Below are 17,095 nucleotides of genomic sequence, written 5' to 3'. Positions count from 1 at the left end.
TAACCTGCCTCCGTTCTATCCCTCCATCTCCCACGGTGTCACGTACCACCCTGTCCCTGGCTCTCCATGCTTAGGAGTCACAGCTTTGATGTCTATGATCTTAGTCAGACTCCGGAGGGCTGGAGAAGGAAGTGTCACAGACCTGGAATTGGCAGGGAAATCTCAATGAACTTCAAAGCACAGTTGGACTTTCAGATCTTATAGTCCCGTTTCCATCTATTGGTAAAATTACTTCCCAGCTTTTTCTAGGTTTGGTCCAGATCATTTGTAGATGGGAAGGTTGTTTTCTCTTTCGTTCTCTTTCTTTTATGATGATGCTAAAACTTTTGTAACTAATACAGCCGAATAATGAGGCGAGAAGTGAAGCCGGTTTAGCCACTTGAGAAGAAAATGGGTAAATTTCTTCCCCTGATTTTGAGTCTTAAAGGATTCTCTGAGATTTCCACCAACAGGAAGAAAGGGGTAAACAAAGAAACTTACAATTCATCTGTAGCACAGTGTGTAGCTCACTGATGCCACGGACTTCCCTGACCCCATGACCCAGCAAAGACTTTTCAAGTATAAAGGATCCAAGTACAAGAAGCGGGGAAAGGGGTTCTGACCCCATGTCTACTCAGGGCAGCAAGATCCCTTGAAAGACAACAGGAGCATCATTGAGCTGGGGAAGTGGTCCGAGCTGGAAGGCTTTCCAATGAGCATGGACTGCTGAAAGCTTTTGGGTGAGAGAAATCCTTTTGCTTGTAAGGGTACGTCAACACTCCAAACTTTAGTTGACCTGTATTTGGCTGACTTATAACCACTCCAGTAATGACTGAGGTAGATGATGTCCACACTGTCCTCCTTGGGTCGGTGGGGTGCGTCCTCACCAGGAGCACTTCCACTGATGGAGGAGGGGCAATGTGGGGAACTGAGAGCCCGCTCTGCCAACCAATGAATTCTTTCCTGCTGGTCAGAACTGAGTCTAACCCACCTGTCCCCTGGTTCCTTCCTCCACCATCGGAAAGCAGAACTTGTCCCTGACGCGTTCCCAGCACTTCTGGCACAGTGGGTACTGTTAGAGTAAAGTCGAGTTACTGCAGGTGGGGAGGCACTGGGTCATCACTCGCATCAGAGCCGACTCAGCCGGGGCTGCCTCCTACCTGCACTGGGCAGCTGCAGCTCCCAGCCCCGGCTCCACAGACAAGCCCTTCCTGACCTAGGCAGGGAAGGGGGAAAGAGAAGTGGAGGGCGGGTAGACCCTTGGAGGAAGAGATGGAGTTGGAGCAGGGCCTTGGAGGGAAGAGGTGGGGCAGGGATGGGACCTTGGGGGGAAGAGGCGGGGCAGGGGAGGTTGCAGCACTCCGACTTGAGTGTCCATTTTTAAAATATTCCCAAATTGGCAACCCGAGTCGCTAGCTGAGAGGTTGTGAAAATTTTTAGCAAACATAGAAATACCCTTTTTCACAGCAGCGGATTTACTAACTACCAATAAAGAAACTATGATTTTCATGTTTATAGGAGTAAGGGGATTGTTGGCCCCTTACTGAACCTTAATGGGTTGGCCATTAGTTAGGCCTTCTCCGAACACCAAAAGAAAGGGGAAGGGCCAATGAGAAATGAAGACCCTGAGACTGACAAGGGTGGGGGCGGGAGCGGAGGGGAGGCAATGCTGTAGGTCAGCCTGATTGACAGGGCAGGCAGGCCAATGAGCGAGTCAGCATCCGGGGTTCTCTCCTTTGTGTCAGCTGGGGCTGGCTGGGGGAGAGCAGAGCAGGGGGGGCTAAGGAGAGAGGAGGGCTGGGCTGGGCTGGAGGCAGAGGGAAACTGGAGCAGCCGGGAGCAGTGAGCGAAGGGGACCCTGGGCAAAGGGCCCAGGGCAAGGAGAGGCCCTCAGCCAAGAGGCCTTGCAGGCCAGACTGGGTGGGGGATCATAACCCTGACAGGAAGAGGCTGACGCTAGGAAGAAGGGTCCTACTACCTAGAGCCTGAGGGCGTGTGGCCAACACCAGAGTAAGTGTCCAACCCTGGGCATGCCTGCAGCACAGTCAGGGTCTGGGCAGGAGGCCTGGGACGTGGGAGGGACAGACTGTGAAGTGCCCTGGCATTCCAGAGAGGGTTGTTTGGGGTTCCCCCGCACAGAGCGGGGTGACATGTTTTCCTTTCATCTTTCCCACTTTTCTCTTTATTTTTATATTACTTGCTGTTTAATAAATTGTATTTGTGCTTAACTCTGTGCAATGATGAAGGAAGCATCCAGAGTGGAGAGAACACCCCACAATGGGGACAGCTGTCCTGAGTGATCACAAGACTGGGGGTCCAGCGCCTCAGGAGCCCTGGGCCCAGCCTTGGGGTTAGGGGTCCAGAGTGGAAGCGGGCGGGCGGGGGGGGGGACGGGTCCTCGAGGTTATGCAGGCGTCTGGGTAAAGGACTCAGATCCTTTTGCTAGCCAGTATTCCCCCCTCTTGCCTCTGTGCATATTGATTGGTTTCTAGTAAAGTTAATTGGGATTATAGGGGCAAGTGTGAGAGCGGGCACCAGCGAGAGCTGCTGGCTACACTCTGAGGCCACCAAATTTGGTGGTGAGAACCCCTGGGCAAGATGCTCATGATGGTCCCTTGTGCCTTGGAGCCTGTGAGTGTAACAGGAGCCGGGCACAGGGATGCTGATCCTTCGGTGAGTTGATCGCTAGGACCCAGGAGCGGCTGGGGGGCGGCTCTGGGGGGAGCGATCGCGGGGCTCAGGCCCGGCCCAGGAAGTGACTCGCAGCCGCTGCGGGGACTCTGGCTCCCGGCGAGATCCCCGAGCCCCGGCGGCTGGTGCTGGGAGCCCGGATCCCGGAGCCCGGGCTGCAGCCGGGAGAGGGGAACCTCCAGCCGGGCCCTGCCCGCTGCTCCCCGGGAGCCTCTCCCAGGGCAGAGCCCCCAGCCCGGCCAGGGCCCCTTCCCGGCCCGGCCCCTGCCCCGGGGGGCCCCGCTCGGGGGGAAGGTAAGAGAGACCCTCCCATCCCCCCTTGCAGCGGGCCCCCCCCCCGGTCATATCTGGGCTGCTGGGGGAGGAGGATAAAGAGGGGCCGGAGGCGGGTGCAGGGGATGCCGGGGGCAGGCTGGGATGGGGGCAGGGGTGCACGGAAGGGAAGATGGGGCAATGGAGGAGGATCGGGGGACTGTGGGGCTGAGGGGAGCGAGGTCGGGAATGGGGGAAGACGTGAGTGGGGGGCACAGCGAGGGAAAGGGGGGATGTGGGGAGGCGGGCGGAGAGAAGCTCTTCTCAGCTTTGGGAGTGATCAGGGGACTAACCCCTCAGGGTGCAGAAGCTACACGGAAAAAAACCCAAACCCCCCTTAACCCCCCCCCCCCGACACACACACCCCGCTCTGAGTGTATTATTGTCAGACACCCCTGTGGTGGTGGGGTCTGTGTGCCCTGAGTGTTGGGGGCTGCCCAGGGCCCTGGTCTGATTTCTCTGTAGGGTTCAGATCTCAGCCACACCAGAGTCAGACCGGAGTCACTGCTGTCTCAGGCAGGGGGGTGCGCGGATGGGCCAATTGGGTTAAGCCTCTTCCTGCCTGTCCCTGGGGGCTGCCGGGGGAGTCCAGGGCAGCTCAATCTTCAGGTGATGCCACCAGAGGTCTGCAGGTATTGTTAAGGCAGAGGGGTTTACACTGCAATGGGGGGAAATCTCCCAAAGTGGCCCTTTTGGTTCCTCTCTTTTCTTTAGCATTTGGCTCAGAGATGCTGTTACTGGGAGGATCTGAAGAGTCTGGGGGGAATCGGGGTGAGACACGGACAGAAGCCCCTTTTGTAACCTCCCTCTCGCCCCGACAGGCTGAGGAATCAGGACCACGTTTCACCAAAGATCGGCCAGTCTTCCAGGAGACAGAGAAGGGAAATGGCTGTGTTGGAGCCAGCTCAGGTAGGGGATTTTCAGGGAGCTGCTGGGCGGGGAAGGGAGGAGAGAGGGTTTGATAAACCTACTGATTTACTAAGTAGGCCCATTGTGGCAAGGAAAGGGGAAGGGGACATTCCCCCATTTCTCAGGCAGGATATAACCACCTCGGCAGGGCTGGGAACATTTTCCAGGCTCCCAGCGCTGGATCCTGAACCCACTTGCCTGGGGCTGCTGTGAAATACGAAGGGAAGCTGTCAGGATTCCTGTCCCTGTCCCCAGCTCAGAGGCGTGTGGGAAATGAGAAGATCCTGGCGTGCTCCGTGTGCTGGGGCAGACAGGGAGCTCTCACCCGCTCCGCCTCCTGAAGCCTCCTGGCTGCTCTGAGCAGGGTGTGGGTGGGATTCTGCTACTCTGGCCCTCCCACAGCTTCATGTTTTTTTTTCCTTTCCCATGAGTAGTTGGATTGTGGCTGGGGCAGCAGGTGCTGAGTGGGGGACTCTTGGTGTTTCAGATGCCGGTGACCTTCGAGGAGGTGGCTATTTATTTCACCCAGGGGCAGGGGGATCTGCTGGACCCCACTCAGAGAGCCCTCTACAAGGACATCATGCAGGAGAACTACGAGATGGTGACCTCGCTGGGTAAGGGATTCCCGTCCCCTCAGTTATTAGAAGCTGTGGGGTCTACGTGTCTTAATGTGGTGAGGTTTTTCCCTGGTCAGTTAGAGCAGAGGCGAATGGGTTCCATAATGCACAGCTGCCATGTGAGAAATACATGCATTTCGGTGCCCTCTCCACTGGGACACGGGAGTCAAAACTCAATGGACAAGCTAAACCATCCCCACCCCTCCAGCTTTCAAAGGGGCATAAATCCGCATTGTTTTTTCTTGTCTCTATTGTTTCTTGGCTGCACATACAATCTCTGTTCATCTCCCTCCTTGGGAATAGCTCCAGGCATGGGGAGAACTCTGGGCTCTGCAGGTTTAGAAAGAGGCAGGCTGAAGTCGAGACCTGTGTGTGAGTCAGCAAGGCCCCCAGAGCGCACAGATCCTGGGAACGCCTAGTGAGGGTGTAGTAATAATTCAACTCACCTCCCCAGACAATGTCCTCTGCATAAGGGGGCTCAGTGACCCTGTTCCCATCCTCTTGGATTCCACCTTCCTCCAGCAGAGCACAGGGACAGGTTCCACTCACGGAACGTCCTTTGTGACAAATCCTCCACCAATGGTCCATGCACCCTGATCTGGACTCATTTCACCTTCTGCACAGGATTTCCCATTCCCAAACCTGAGCTTATCGCCCGGCTGGAACGAGGGGAAGAGCTGTGGGTGTCCGACCTCCAGGATTTCAAGGACAGAAGGCTTCGGAGATGCACCAGCAAAGGTGAGGACTGACAGAGAAACCATCTAGGGAACAAAGGAAAAAGTTGAGAATCCCAAAATATGATATGAGTAACGCCCTCAGTTCTTCTTCATCTCACCGAGAGCAGGGCTATGGTCAGCAGATTTTGCTCACGCCATTCCACCCTTCCCGTCTCTCCTTCCTTGTAAGCGTTTGGGTGGGATGTGGAGGCAGAATCCAATTGCTCAGTCTTTGTGTTGGCTTTTCCCTCAGTGCTATTCCTCTTTCTCCCCAGCACAATGACTCCTCTCTGGATTGTGTCTCTCCCAGCAGGTGCTGAGCGAGGGAGTGAGAAGAAGGAGGGGAATCATCATGAGGCAGTTCCTGGGGAAGTGGAACCACAGGGGACCTTTTTGGGAAGAGCTGAAGGGAATTTTTCCCCTTGCTGGAATCAGGGAGAAGCCTGGAGAAATTGGCACAGGTCAGAGAGGCTTCTGATAAACCAACCCAGGAAGAAAGTGGATGAATCTCTTAACGGTGGGGGTGGAGACAAGAATCCCAGAGAGCAGCAGACAAATCCCAAGGAAGAGACACCCTGGCACTGCCTTGAGTGTGGGAAAGGATTCATTGTGAGATCACAACTTGTTACACATCAGACAGTCCATATGGGAGAGAAACCATTTCAATGCTTGGACAGTGGGGAAAGCTTCAATAAGCGCACAGATCTCAATGACCATGGGAGAAGCCACACTGTAGACAAGCCCATTCAATGCATTGAATGCGGGAAATGTTTCAGTTCAAAGTCAGCACTAAATTCACATGAGAAAAGCCACACAGAAGAGAGACCCCACAAGTGCTTGGACTGTGGGAAAAGTTTCAAGCAGAAATCAGACCTTGTTCGTCATCAGGCAATCCACACAGGAGAGAGACCCCACAAGTGCTTGCACTGTGGAAAAAGTTTCAAGTGGAAATCAGACCTTGTTCATCATCAGGCAATCCACACAGGACAGAGACCCCACAAGTGCTTGGATTGTGGGAAAAGTTTCACAGCGAGGTCAAACCTTCTTAAACATAAAACAATTCACAAAGGAGAAAGATCCCATAAGTGCTTGGACTGTGGGAAAAGTTTCATGCAGAAATCTTACCTTCTTAAACATAAAAGAATTCACAAAGGAGAAAAACCCCACAAGTGCTTGGACTGTGGGAAAAGTTTCACATGGCGGTCACACCTTGTTAATCATCAGGCAATCCACACAGGAGAGAGACCCCACAAGTGCTTGGACTGTGGGAAAAGTTTCAAGCAGAGGTCAGTACTTGTAAAACATCGGGCAGTCCACACAGGAGAGAGACCCCACAAGTGCTTTGATTGTGGGAAACGTTTCAAGCAGAGGTCAGACCTTGTTAAACATCAGGCAATCCACACAGGAGAAAGACCCCACAAGTGCTTGGACTGTGGGAAAAGTTTCAGATGGAGGTCAGACCTTGTTAAACATCAGGCAATCCACACAGGAGAAAGACCCCACAAGTGCTTGGACTGTGGGAAAAGTTTCACTTGGAAATCAGCCCTTGGTAATCATCAGAAAATCCATACAGGAGAGAGACCCCATAAATGCTTGGACTGTGGGAAAAGTTTCACAGAGAGGTCAACCCTTGTTAAACATCAGGCAATCCACACAGGAGAAAGATCCCATAAGTGCTTGGACTGTGGGAAAAGTTTCAAGCGGAAGTCACACTTTGTTAATCATCAGGCAATGCACACAAGAGGAAGACCCCATAAGTGCTTGGACTGTGGGAAAAGTTTCACATGGCGGTCACACCTTGTTAATCATCAGGCAATCCACACAGGAGAAAGACCCCACAAGTGCTTGGACTGTGGGAAAAGTTTCACTTGGAAATCAGCCCTTGGTTATCATCAGAAAATCCATACAGGAGAGAGACCCCACAAGTGCTTGGAGTGTGGGAAAAGTTTCATACGGACATCAGACCTCGTTAAACATGGAGGAATCCACAGAAGATGTAAACTTCTGTGACACATGGCAAGAAAAGGTTAAGCAACTTGTATGTAATTGACTCAGATTCAACTTTTAGACAGAGATTTTAAAAGTGTTTCCACCTTCATTAAGCTAGAGTTTGAAATGTAAACATGTTAAAGACTTGGAAGAGGGGTAACTGTCGTGGTCTATATTTAGCTATATCTTTTTAGAGGTTAACAATTTATGCAAAGGGTTCCTGTATTTTGTTAATTCAGAGATTATACCCATCGCCCATGTCACCTGCCCAATTCCAGCTCCCTCTCCTTGAAATCACTGGGGTTAGGGGCTGAAGGATGGAGGGAATGTTTATAGCTGAAATCACCAAAATGTGTTTTGCAAGGTGGCCATATATGTGCTTGTGAGGGTGGGGCGTAAATGACCACACACACAAAGAAGGTGGGGCCAATGAAACACATTTGAGAACCACTGGTCTACACTCTTATGGTCACCACGATTACAAAAGGATAAGTCTTCTCCAAAGTATGTCTTGTGAAGTATCAGTCACCCTTACTTCTGTGCTGCTGCTGGAGGCCTTCAGAGCCGGGCGCATCGCCAGCAGCGACTCTGCCTTTAGAGCTGGGTGGCCATATATGTGCTTGTGAGGGCGGGGGCGGAAATGACGACACACACAAAGAAGGGGGGGGCCAATGAAACACTTTTGAGAACCACTGGTCTACACTCTTATGGTCACCACGATTACAGAAGGATAAATCTTCTCCAAAGTATGTCTTGTGAAGTATGCTAGGAAAAGTCATCGCCTGCTGAATATTATTGTCCTGTTAAAATGTGTCGATCAGCACTCTCCATGGAGCTCTGAGAGTTTGCTGTATGTTTGTTACATGCTGGAAAGCTGGAAAACGCCCACAGACTCACTCTTTAGAGACAATGGTACCTGCAGACCAGCTAGGTGCTAAGTGGCCATTAATTGCTTAGCTGGCCATTCACCAGCTGTGGAGCTGTGAACAAGAGAGTTACAATTCACCAGAAGGATGGCTGGACCCTCACTTTGGCCACAGACTGATTGTTGCCTGCCCCCTGGCTGGAGCTTGAACCTCAAAGAAGAGAATGGTATAAAAGCAGAAGGGAGAATTGCCTCCATTTTCACCTCTCCTCTCCCATCTTTACAGAAGTCAAGGATATGCCTTGAAAGGCCACCGGGGCCTTGGACTGGGGAGGACGCACCAAGGCAGGAAGGAAATCTGTCCTGGGTACTAAGAACTAACTAGTTTTGACCTTTCACATCTTTCTCCCTTGTGATCCCTGAAAACCTCCTTGTTCCAGTTAATAAACCGATTTTAGTGTTTTGTCTGGACCTGTGTGTTTTCCTTGAAGTGTTTGGGGGATTTGACTTGAGAGAACAAGGCTTTGGCCTAATCTGATCCCTTTGTGGGGGGGGGATGACCCACTAATTATTGAGTTTGTCCAGCACAGTGAACAGACTGAGCAGTTTAAGATGCAGATTCCCGGGGTGCAAGGCTGGGAGTAGAAAACTGGCTGATGTTGCTGTCTTGTTTAGTAACTTCATGAGTGTCTTGCTAGTCACACTCAGTACAGTGCAGCCAGGAGTGAGTTTGAATGCCAGTGGCTGTGTGTGAGCAGAGCGTGGAGGGGTTTGTTGTTTACACAGCGATGCAGCAGGGTGGATTTGATTTAAATCACTAGTCTGGAAGACTCGATTTAATCATGGTATTCTACAGAAAAGTACATTCTTGGTTTTTATAATCTTAATAGATCATAGAATCCTAGAATATCAGGGTTGGAAGGGACCTCAGGAGGTCATCTAGTCCAACCCCCTGCTCAAAGCAGAACCGATCCCCAATTAAATCGTCCCAGCCAGGGCTTTGTCAAGCCTGACCTTAAAAACTCCTAAGGAAGGAGATTCCACCACCTCCCTAGGTAACGCAGTCCAGTGTTTCACCACCCTCCTAGTGAAAAAGTTTTTCCTAATATCCAACCTAAACCTCCCCCACTGCAACTTGAGACCATTACTCCTTGTTCTGTCATCCACTCCCACCGAGAATAGTCTAGATCCATCCTCTTTGGAACCACCTTTCAGGTAGTTGAAAGCAGCTATCAAATCTCCCCTCATTCTTCTCTTCTGTAGACTAAATAATCCCAGATCCCTCAGCCTCTCCTCATAAGTCATGTGTTCCAGTCCCCTAATCATTTTTGTTGCCCTCCGCTGGATTCTCTGCAATATTTCCACATCCTTCTTGCAGTGTGGGGCCCAAAACTGGACACAGTACTCCAGATGAGGCCTCACCAATGTCGAATAGAGGGGAACGATCACGTCCCTCGATCTGCTGCCAATGCCCCTACTTATACATCCCAAAATGCCATTGGCCTTCTTGGCAACAAGGGCACACTGCTGACTCATATCCAGCTTCTCATCCACTGTCACCCCCAGATCCTTTTCCGCAGAACTGCTGCCTAGTCATTCGGTCCCTACTCTGTAGCAGTGCATTGGATTCTTCCATCCTAAGTGCAGGACCCTGCACTTATCCTTGTTGAACCTCATCAGATTTCTTTTGGCCCAATCCTCTAATTTGTCTAGGTCCCTCTGTGTCCTATCCCTTCCTGCCACCGTATTTACCACTCCTCCTAGTTTAGTATCATCCGCAAATTTGCTGAGAATGCAATCCACACCATCCTCCAGATCATTTATGAAGATATTGAACAAAACCGGCCCCAGGACCGATCCTTGGGGCACTCCACTTGATAACCGGCTGCCAACTAGACATGGAGCCATTGATCACTCCCCGTTGAGCCTGACAATCTAGCCAATTTTCTACCCACCTTATAGTGCATTCGTCCAGCCCATACTTCTTTAACTTGCAGACAAGAATACTCTGGGAGACCATGTCAAAAGCTTTACTAAAGCCAAGGAACACTACGTCCACTGCTTTCCCTTCATCCACAGAACCAGTTATCTCGTCATAGGAAAGTTGTAGGAAAGGTGCGTGGCAGCCTCCTGTTCATAATTATTAGGGGAAATTAAGCTAGTTAGCATATGTGACTCCATTTTGGGTTTCCTCTCGGCCATTAACTAGAAGCGAGCACACCACGTACCAAGGAAGGAAGGAAGGATCCTTCAGGGTGGACAGCTGGACAGTTTCAAGAGAAGGGAAACAAAGGAGACAGGAACCAGCCGACATGCCTGAAATAGCTGCTAATTTAGCGTTTTTGCAGGGGGAAGGTGGCTGCAGGGGATTGGTGATAGATAAGGAGAAGGCCTGTTTTTTGGGTTAGGCCCCCCGAGGCACACAGGCAGGATGTTTTGCCAACAGTATAGAATCTTTGTGTAACCTGCAATCGGGGTCCCGCTCTGCTTAACGGAGCGGTGCCACGCTCGAGCGTAAGAAACCTACAAACTCTGAGACACTCTGCAGTCTGTCTTTATTTGGTTGCCTCAGCCTAGAAACAAACTGTACATGTCCTAACTGGAATAATTCGTAACAGTTTGGGACTCTAGGCTTGCCCTCGTAAGCGAAGCCGCACTCCTTCCCTCAGACAACTCCAGCCGGCACCAGGTGAGTTCACCTTCAAGAACTCGGAGGAACGGGCGTGTGGGCCGTCGCTTAGGCGATAAGGTGGCACCTGAGGCGTTCTTTTGGTAGCCCTAGAATGGGCTCTGGGCAGAGTGTGAGCAGGGGAACCCCTTTGGCTGAGATTCTCGGGAATTGGAAAAATATTTCTGGCACCCCTGGGTTAGGTGAAAGGAGAGCTGTAATTTTGTATAAAGTCGAGTGGCCAGCGCTGACTATTCAGACGCCCTTTGGATGGCCACCCGACGGAACTTTTGCACAGGATGAATTAACCTGCCTTAGACAACAGCTGGAGGACAAGCATCCAGCTGAAATGGATTATTGGTATGTATGGGATAATTGGGCATACGCCTGAGATAAGGGGCGCCCCTCAACTTTGGGCTCTGGTACCAGATCTAAGGTTTGCATGCCGCTTGCAGGTTCCGCTCCGCCCTATGCTGCTTTCCCTCCTCCGTCTCTTCCCGCTACTCCTCCTCCTGTTGCCCCTCTATAGCCGCCTGTAACCCTACCCCCTGTTGCGCTTCAAGTGCCCGATACAACAACCCGTTGCGACGAGCAATGACCGTGTCACTATGGTCACGTCCACCGCCCTTTTGGGCCTGGGGACCTGGTCACCTGGCAGTCACAGATGCCGAGGTTCGCGAGGATCCGGAAAGAGTCCTACAGACTATCCGTTCAGTCCTTACGGCATTTAACCCTAACTGGGCAGACGTCCAGGCTATTTTGCAAACCCTATTTACCCCTGACGAGAAGTATTCTATTCTAGACGCCAATCGGCGTTGGGCGGGGGACGCTGAGAATCGCACCCCTTGGCCCGAAGCCGATCCAGGTTGGGATCCTAACGACCTCAATGGCCGGGCCAGCCTCTCAGCTGCCCGGGAAGGGCTCCTGGAGAGCATCCGTAGGGCGGGTAGTAAGACGGCAAATTGGTCAAAAATTAGAGAGTGCCAGCAAGACCTAAACGAGCATCCGTCTGCATGTTTGGCCAGCTTGTTTAAGCAGGTTAGAATGTATGGGGGAGGGGTGGAGCCAGAAGCCGAGGTTAGCCGCATGATGATGGTCTCTTACTTTGTCGATCAAGCGGCGCCGGACATAAAGAAGTATTTAACTAAACATGTTCCCGATTGGCCAGGGAAAGCCCTAAGCGAAGTAGTTCGCCTGGTCACTTTTGTGTTTAATGGTAGGGACGAGGAGAAAGCTAAGGAAAAACGTAAGCAAAAGAAGGAGGAAGTAAGTATGTTGGCAGCCGCATTGCAGGTTCTCTTGGGGAATCAGCACTGGCAGGGACACGGGAATATAAGGGGGAGGGGACGCGGACGTGGGACAGGACGGGGAGGAGGCTGTGGTGGGACAAGGAACGGGAACTGTTATTATTGTAAGCAACCGGGGCACTGGAAGAAGGAATACCCCCTGCTTCCACGAGGGGCTCCTTGGCAGGATCAGCCGGTGACCGGTTCCTCCTTTCCCCCTAACGCTTCCCAGGACTTCGATAATCCCCAGTGACGAGAGGCAGAGATTTTGGGAGCCGTGGGAGAGTTGGAATGGAATCTTGGATTGCAGTCGCATATTTCCTTGTAAATTGTGGAACGGTTTGTACCCTTTTTGGTGGATACCGGAGCCACCCTTTCCACTTGAACTTTTGTTCCGGGCTCTCTTTCTAATACCAAGGTTTGGGTGCAGGATATTGAGGGCGACCCGTGCCCAGGTCCCCTATCCTGCCCTGTCCCTCTGGAGCTGGGTTCCTTAAAGTTGTCACAGAGATTTGTTGTTATGCCAGAAGGCCCCGCTAACCTTGGGTGAGACATGCTTAGCAAGCTGGGAGCCCACATATATTATGCCCACGAGGGGCTTCACATGTCCGTCCCGGACTCGGCGGTTGCTTCTCTTATGGCCTCACTAACCCCGATTCCCGATCTCCCCACAGAATTCTCCAGCGTCCCACCCAATTTGTGGAGCGTGAGTTCCACCGACGTGGGCCTCCTTCAATCAGCCACTCCAGTCAGTCTGCAGGTAAGGGATGGGCCGCCTCCCTCCGTAAAACAATATCCCTTGCCGAAGGAGGCGGAGGAAGGTATTTCCCTTCTTATCTCTAGCTACTTAACCCAGGAGGTCTTGGTTCCATGCAGTTCTCCTTGCCCTGGGCAACACAGCATGGGGAGGAGGTGACCAGCCCTCAGTGGAGAAAGAAGTGGTTAGGGACTATTTAGAAAAGCTGGACGTGCACAAGTCCATGGGGCCGGATGCGTTGCATCCGAGAGCGCTAAAGCAGTTGGCGGCTGTGATTGCAGAGGCATTGGCCATTATCTTTGAAAACTCGTGGCAAACGGGGGAAGTCCCGGACGACTGGAAAAAGGCTAATGTAGTGCCAATCTTTAAAAAAGGGAAGAAGGAGGATCCTGGGAACTACAGGCCAGTCAGCCTCACCTCAGTCCCCAGAAAAATCATGGAGCAAGTCCTCAAGGAATCAATCCTGAAGCACTTAGACGAGAGAAAAGTGATCAGGAACAGTCAGCATGGATTCACCAAGGGAAGGTCATGCCTGACTAATCTAATCGCCTTCTATGATGAGATTACTGGTTCTGTGGATGAAGGGAAAGCAGTAGATGTATTGTTTCTTGACTTTAGCAAAGCTTTTGACACGGTCTCCCACAGTATTCTTGTCAGCAAGTTAAAGAAGTATGGGCTGGATGAATGCACTATAAGGTGGGTAGAAAGTTGGCTAGATTGTCGGGCTCAATGGGTAGTGATCAATGGCTCCATGTCTAGTTGGCAGCCAGTATCAAGAGGAGTGCCCCAAGGGTCAGTCCTGGGGCCGGTTTTGTTCAATATCTTCATAAATGATCTGGAGGATGGTGTGGAATTCACTCTCAGCAAATTTGCGGATGATACTAAACTAGGAGGAGTGGTAAATACGGTGGCAGGTAGAGATAGGATACAGAGGGACCTAGACAAATTGGAGGATTGGGCCAAAAGGAATCTGATGAGGTTCAACAAGGATAAGTGCAGGGTCCTGCACTTAGGATGGAAGAATCCAATGCACCGCTACAGACTAGGGACCGAATGACTAGGCAGCAGTTCTGCAGAAAAGGACCTAGGGGTGACAGTGGACGAGAAGCTGGATATGAGTCAGCAGTGTGCCCTTGTTGCCAAGAAGGTCAATGGCATTTTGGGATGTCTAAGTAGGGGCATAGCCAGCAGATCGAGGGTCGTGATCGTTCCCCTCTATTTGACATTGGTGAGGCCTCATCTGGAGTACTGTGTCCAGTTTTGGGCCCCACACTACAAGAAGGAGAGGCTGAGGGAGAGGCTGAGGGAACTGGGATTTAGACTGCAGAAGAGAAGAAGAGGGGAGATTTGATAGCTGCTTTCAACTCCCTGAAAGGTGGTTCCAAAGAGGATGGATCTAGACTATTCTCAGTGGTAGCGGATGACAGGACAAGGAGTAATGGTCTCAAGTTGCAGTGGGGAAGGTTTTGGTTGGATATTAGGAAAAACTTTTTCACTAGGAGGGTGGTGAAACACTGGAATGCGTTACCTAGGGAGGTGGTAGAATCTCCTTCCTTAGAAGTTTTTAAGGTCAGGCTTGACAATGCCCTGGCTGGAATGATTTAATTGGGGATCGGTCCTGTTTGAGCAGGGGGTTGGACTAGATGACCTCCTGAGGTCCCTTCCAACCCTGATATTCTATGATTCTATGCTTCTATGATTCTAATGCTCCTATCCTTCCTGTGAAAAAGTCAAAACCGGGCCCAGATGGGCGCCCAGTTTATTGGTTCGTTCAAGATCTGCGTGAGATAAATAGTTATGTTATAACCCCCCACCAAGTGGTCCCTGATCCGAGTACTATCCTGACACTGATTCCCCAGTCGGCCAGTGGTGTCCTATTGCAGTACCTAGGGGATCGCCCACGCCCCATAGCTTAGTATTCCCTACCTTAGGACCCGGTCATTCGGGGATCGGTCTCCTGTGTGTGGTCCATTGCCGCTGCAGCCCTTATGGTGGAACGGTCACGCCCTATTGTTCTGGGGCACCCTTTGCCTGTCTGGGTCCCCCACGAAGTTGAGGTTCTCTTAAAGCAGCATACAACGCAAGCGCTGTCTCCACAGTGGGCCCACAAATAGGAGCGGATTCTGCTGGATTCAACTATTGGGGTCTCGAGACTCCATCAGGACTTCTTGTTTTCTTGTTACTTGGACTTATATTTGTTGTCCTGTTTTGTGCGTGGTACACGGGAGGATGCAAATACTGATATGGATGGCCTGTGAAATCCCCTCTCTATTCTCGAGTTCGGTACACGGATGGGAAAGCAACAGCTTCCTGGATTTAACCCATGCTATAGCACAGGGGGTTAACCGAACACGGTGTTGGCTCTGTATTCATACCCCCACGTACATAGGTCAGGGAATCCCGTTGGTAAGGGAGCCTATCCCTCTCAACCGAACCCTCCTGGCCGGATTATGGACAGACACTCCATTTAACTGGAATGTTACAATCCAAACTTGGTCTATTGATATGGTGGCCCAGGGTAGTTATGTTTTATGTGTGTCATGACGTAAGAATTTCGAAAATACAGTTTTTGTGGATAACTTTGTAGGGTCCAGTGATAGCACCCGCATTAGCTCTGGTGCGGCAAGTCCCCCCAAGTATTCCAGGGCGCCGTGGCCGGTCCCTGAGGGATCAGGCTGGTTCTGGTTGTGCAACCGCACGGCTTATAAGGTCCTCCCGGCAGGTTGGTGTGGTACATGCACCTTAGTACCCGCTGTTACAGTACACCAGGCCCTAGCCCAGGGGGAAATTGGGAACCTGGTATGGAGGAACCGACGAAATGTCCCATCAAATCCTCTCTCTGAACGGCCTACAGGCTTTCACTCCTTTGTTCGTTGGTTTTTGCCCTGGGTGTGGGTGAGTGAATTGGAAAAGGCTACAGTTAATATTTCTGCAGCCTTAGAATTAATGGCAAATGCCACTGCAGACGCCTTGTCTACCCTTCAAATGGAGGTGACTCAGTTATCTCAGCCCACACTGCAGAACCCCTTAGCCTTAGACTATCTCCTTGCAAACCGGGGGGGGGGGGGAGGGGGGGTTGTGCTCTTGTTAACTCAAGCTGTTGTGTCTTTGTGAATCAACACAGCAGGGTAGAAGTCGATATCCACACCCTTATGCAGCAGGCCACCTCACTTCACCGTGTCACCCTTGACGACACCAGTACCGGATTCCACCACACGCTCCTCTCTCCACACCTCACCTCCTGGCTGCCAGACTTGGGGGCTTGGGGAAGGTGTATTTTGTACCTCCTTCTTATGGCTGGTTCTCTTTTTGTATTACTTTTGTATACCTACAATGCTGTAGTATGAGCTGCCGGCAAATTTTAATCTTGCATCGAGGTTATTCTGCCCTCATATAGTTTACTGACGTATATAACAAAAGGAAGGACTGTCAGGGGCAATCAACCGAGTTAGCATATGTGACTCCATTTTGGGTTTCCTGTCGGCCATTAACTAGAAGCGAGCACATCACATACCAAGGGAGGAGGATCCTTCAGGGTGGACAGCTGGACAGTTTCAAGATAAGGGAAACAAAGGAGACAGGAACCAGCCGACATGCCTGAAATAGCTGCTAATTCAGCGTTTTTGCAGCGGGAAGGTGGCTGCAGGGGACTGGTGATAGATAAGGAGAAGGCCTGTTTATTGGGTTATGCCTCCCCCACCCCACCCCCCGCCCCGAGGCACACAGGCAGGGTGTTTTGCCAACAGTATATAATCTTTGTGTAACCTGTAATCGGGGTCCCGCTCTGCTTAAGAGAACGGTACCACGCTCGAGCGTAATAAACCTACAAACTCTGAGACACTCTGCAGTCTGTCTTTATTTGGTTGCCTCAGCCTAGAAACGAGCTGTACGTGTTGTCATAAATATAAAGGGAAGGGTAAACCCCTTTGAAATCCCTCCTGGCCAGGGGAAAGCTCCTCTCACCTGTAAAGGGTTAAGAAGCTAAAGGTAACCTCGCTGGCACCTGACCAAAATGACCAATGAGGAGACAAGATACTTTCAAAAGCTGGGAGGAGGGAGAGAAACAAAGGGTCTGGGTCTGTCTGTATGCTGCGCTTGCCAGGGACAGAACAGGAATGGAGTCTTAGAACTTTTAGTAAGTAATCTAGCTAGGTATGTGTTAGATTATGATTTCTTTAAATGGCTGAGAAAAGAATTGTGCTGAATAGAATAACTATTTCTGTCTGTGTATCTTTTTTGTAACTTAAGGTTTTGCCTAGAGGGGTTCTCTATGTTTTTGAATCTAATTACCCTGTAAGATATATAC

General features: G+C 51.1%; 1 protein-coding gene across 2 annotated transcripts; it reads left to right on the top strand.

The window, feature by feature from the left end:
* Positions 1 to 4,379: 4,379 nt before the first annotated feature.
* On the top strand, positions 4,380 to 16,956 carry LOC311530842 (uncharacterized protein). 2 transcript variants are annotated; one of them, XR_014714099.1, is made up of 3 exons: positions 4,380 to 4,505; positions 12,707 to 12,792; positions 15,914 to 16,956. XR_014714099.1 is itself a non-coding variant. In XM_084647791.1 (2 exons), the coding sequence occupies exon 2, from the start codon at positions 5,504 to 5,506 to the stop codon at positions 7,232 to 7,234; it is 1,731 nt and encodes a 576-aa protein (XP_084503917.1). In that variant the 5' UTR covers positions 4,380 to 4,505; positions 5,133 to 5,503; the 3' UTR covers positions 7,235 to 8,541. The 2 variants fall into 2 exon arrangements, 1 of the variants encoding a protein (XP_084503917.1); XM_084647791.1 differs by lacking the exons at positions 12,707 to 12,792; positions 15,914 to 16,956 and adding an exon at positions 5,133 to 8,541.
* The last annotated feature ends 139 nt before the right edge of the window (positions 16,957 to 17,095 follow it).

Source organism: Lepidochelys olivacea (genome assembly GCF_965140295.1).
Source record: "Lepidochelys olivacea isolate rLepOli2 genome assembly, chromosome: 14".
In the NCBI taxonomy this organism is placed as follows: Eukaryota; Metazoa; Chordata; order Testudines; family Cheloniidae; genus Lepidochelys; species Lepidochelys olivacea.
This window is presented reverse-complemented; position numbering and strand designations above follow the sequence as displayed.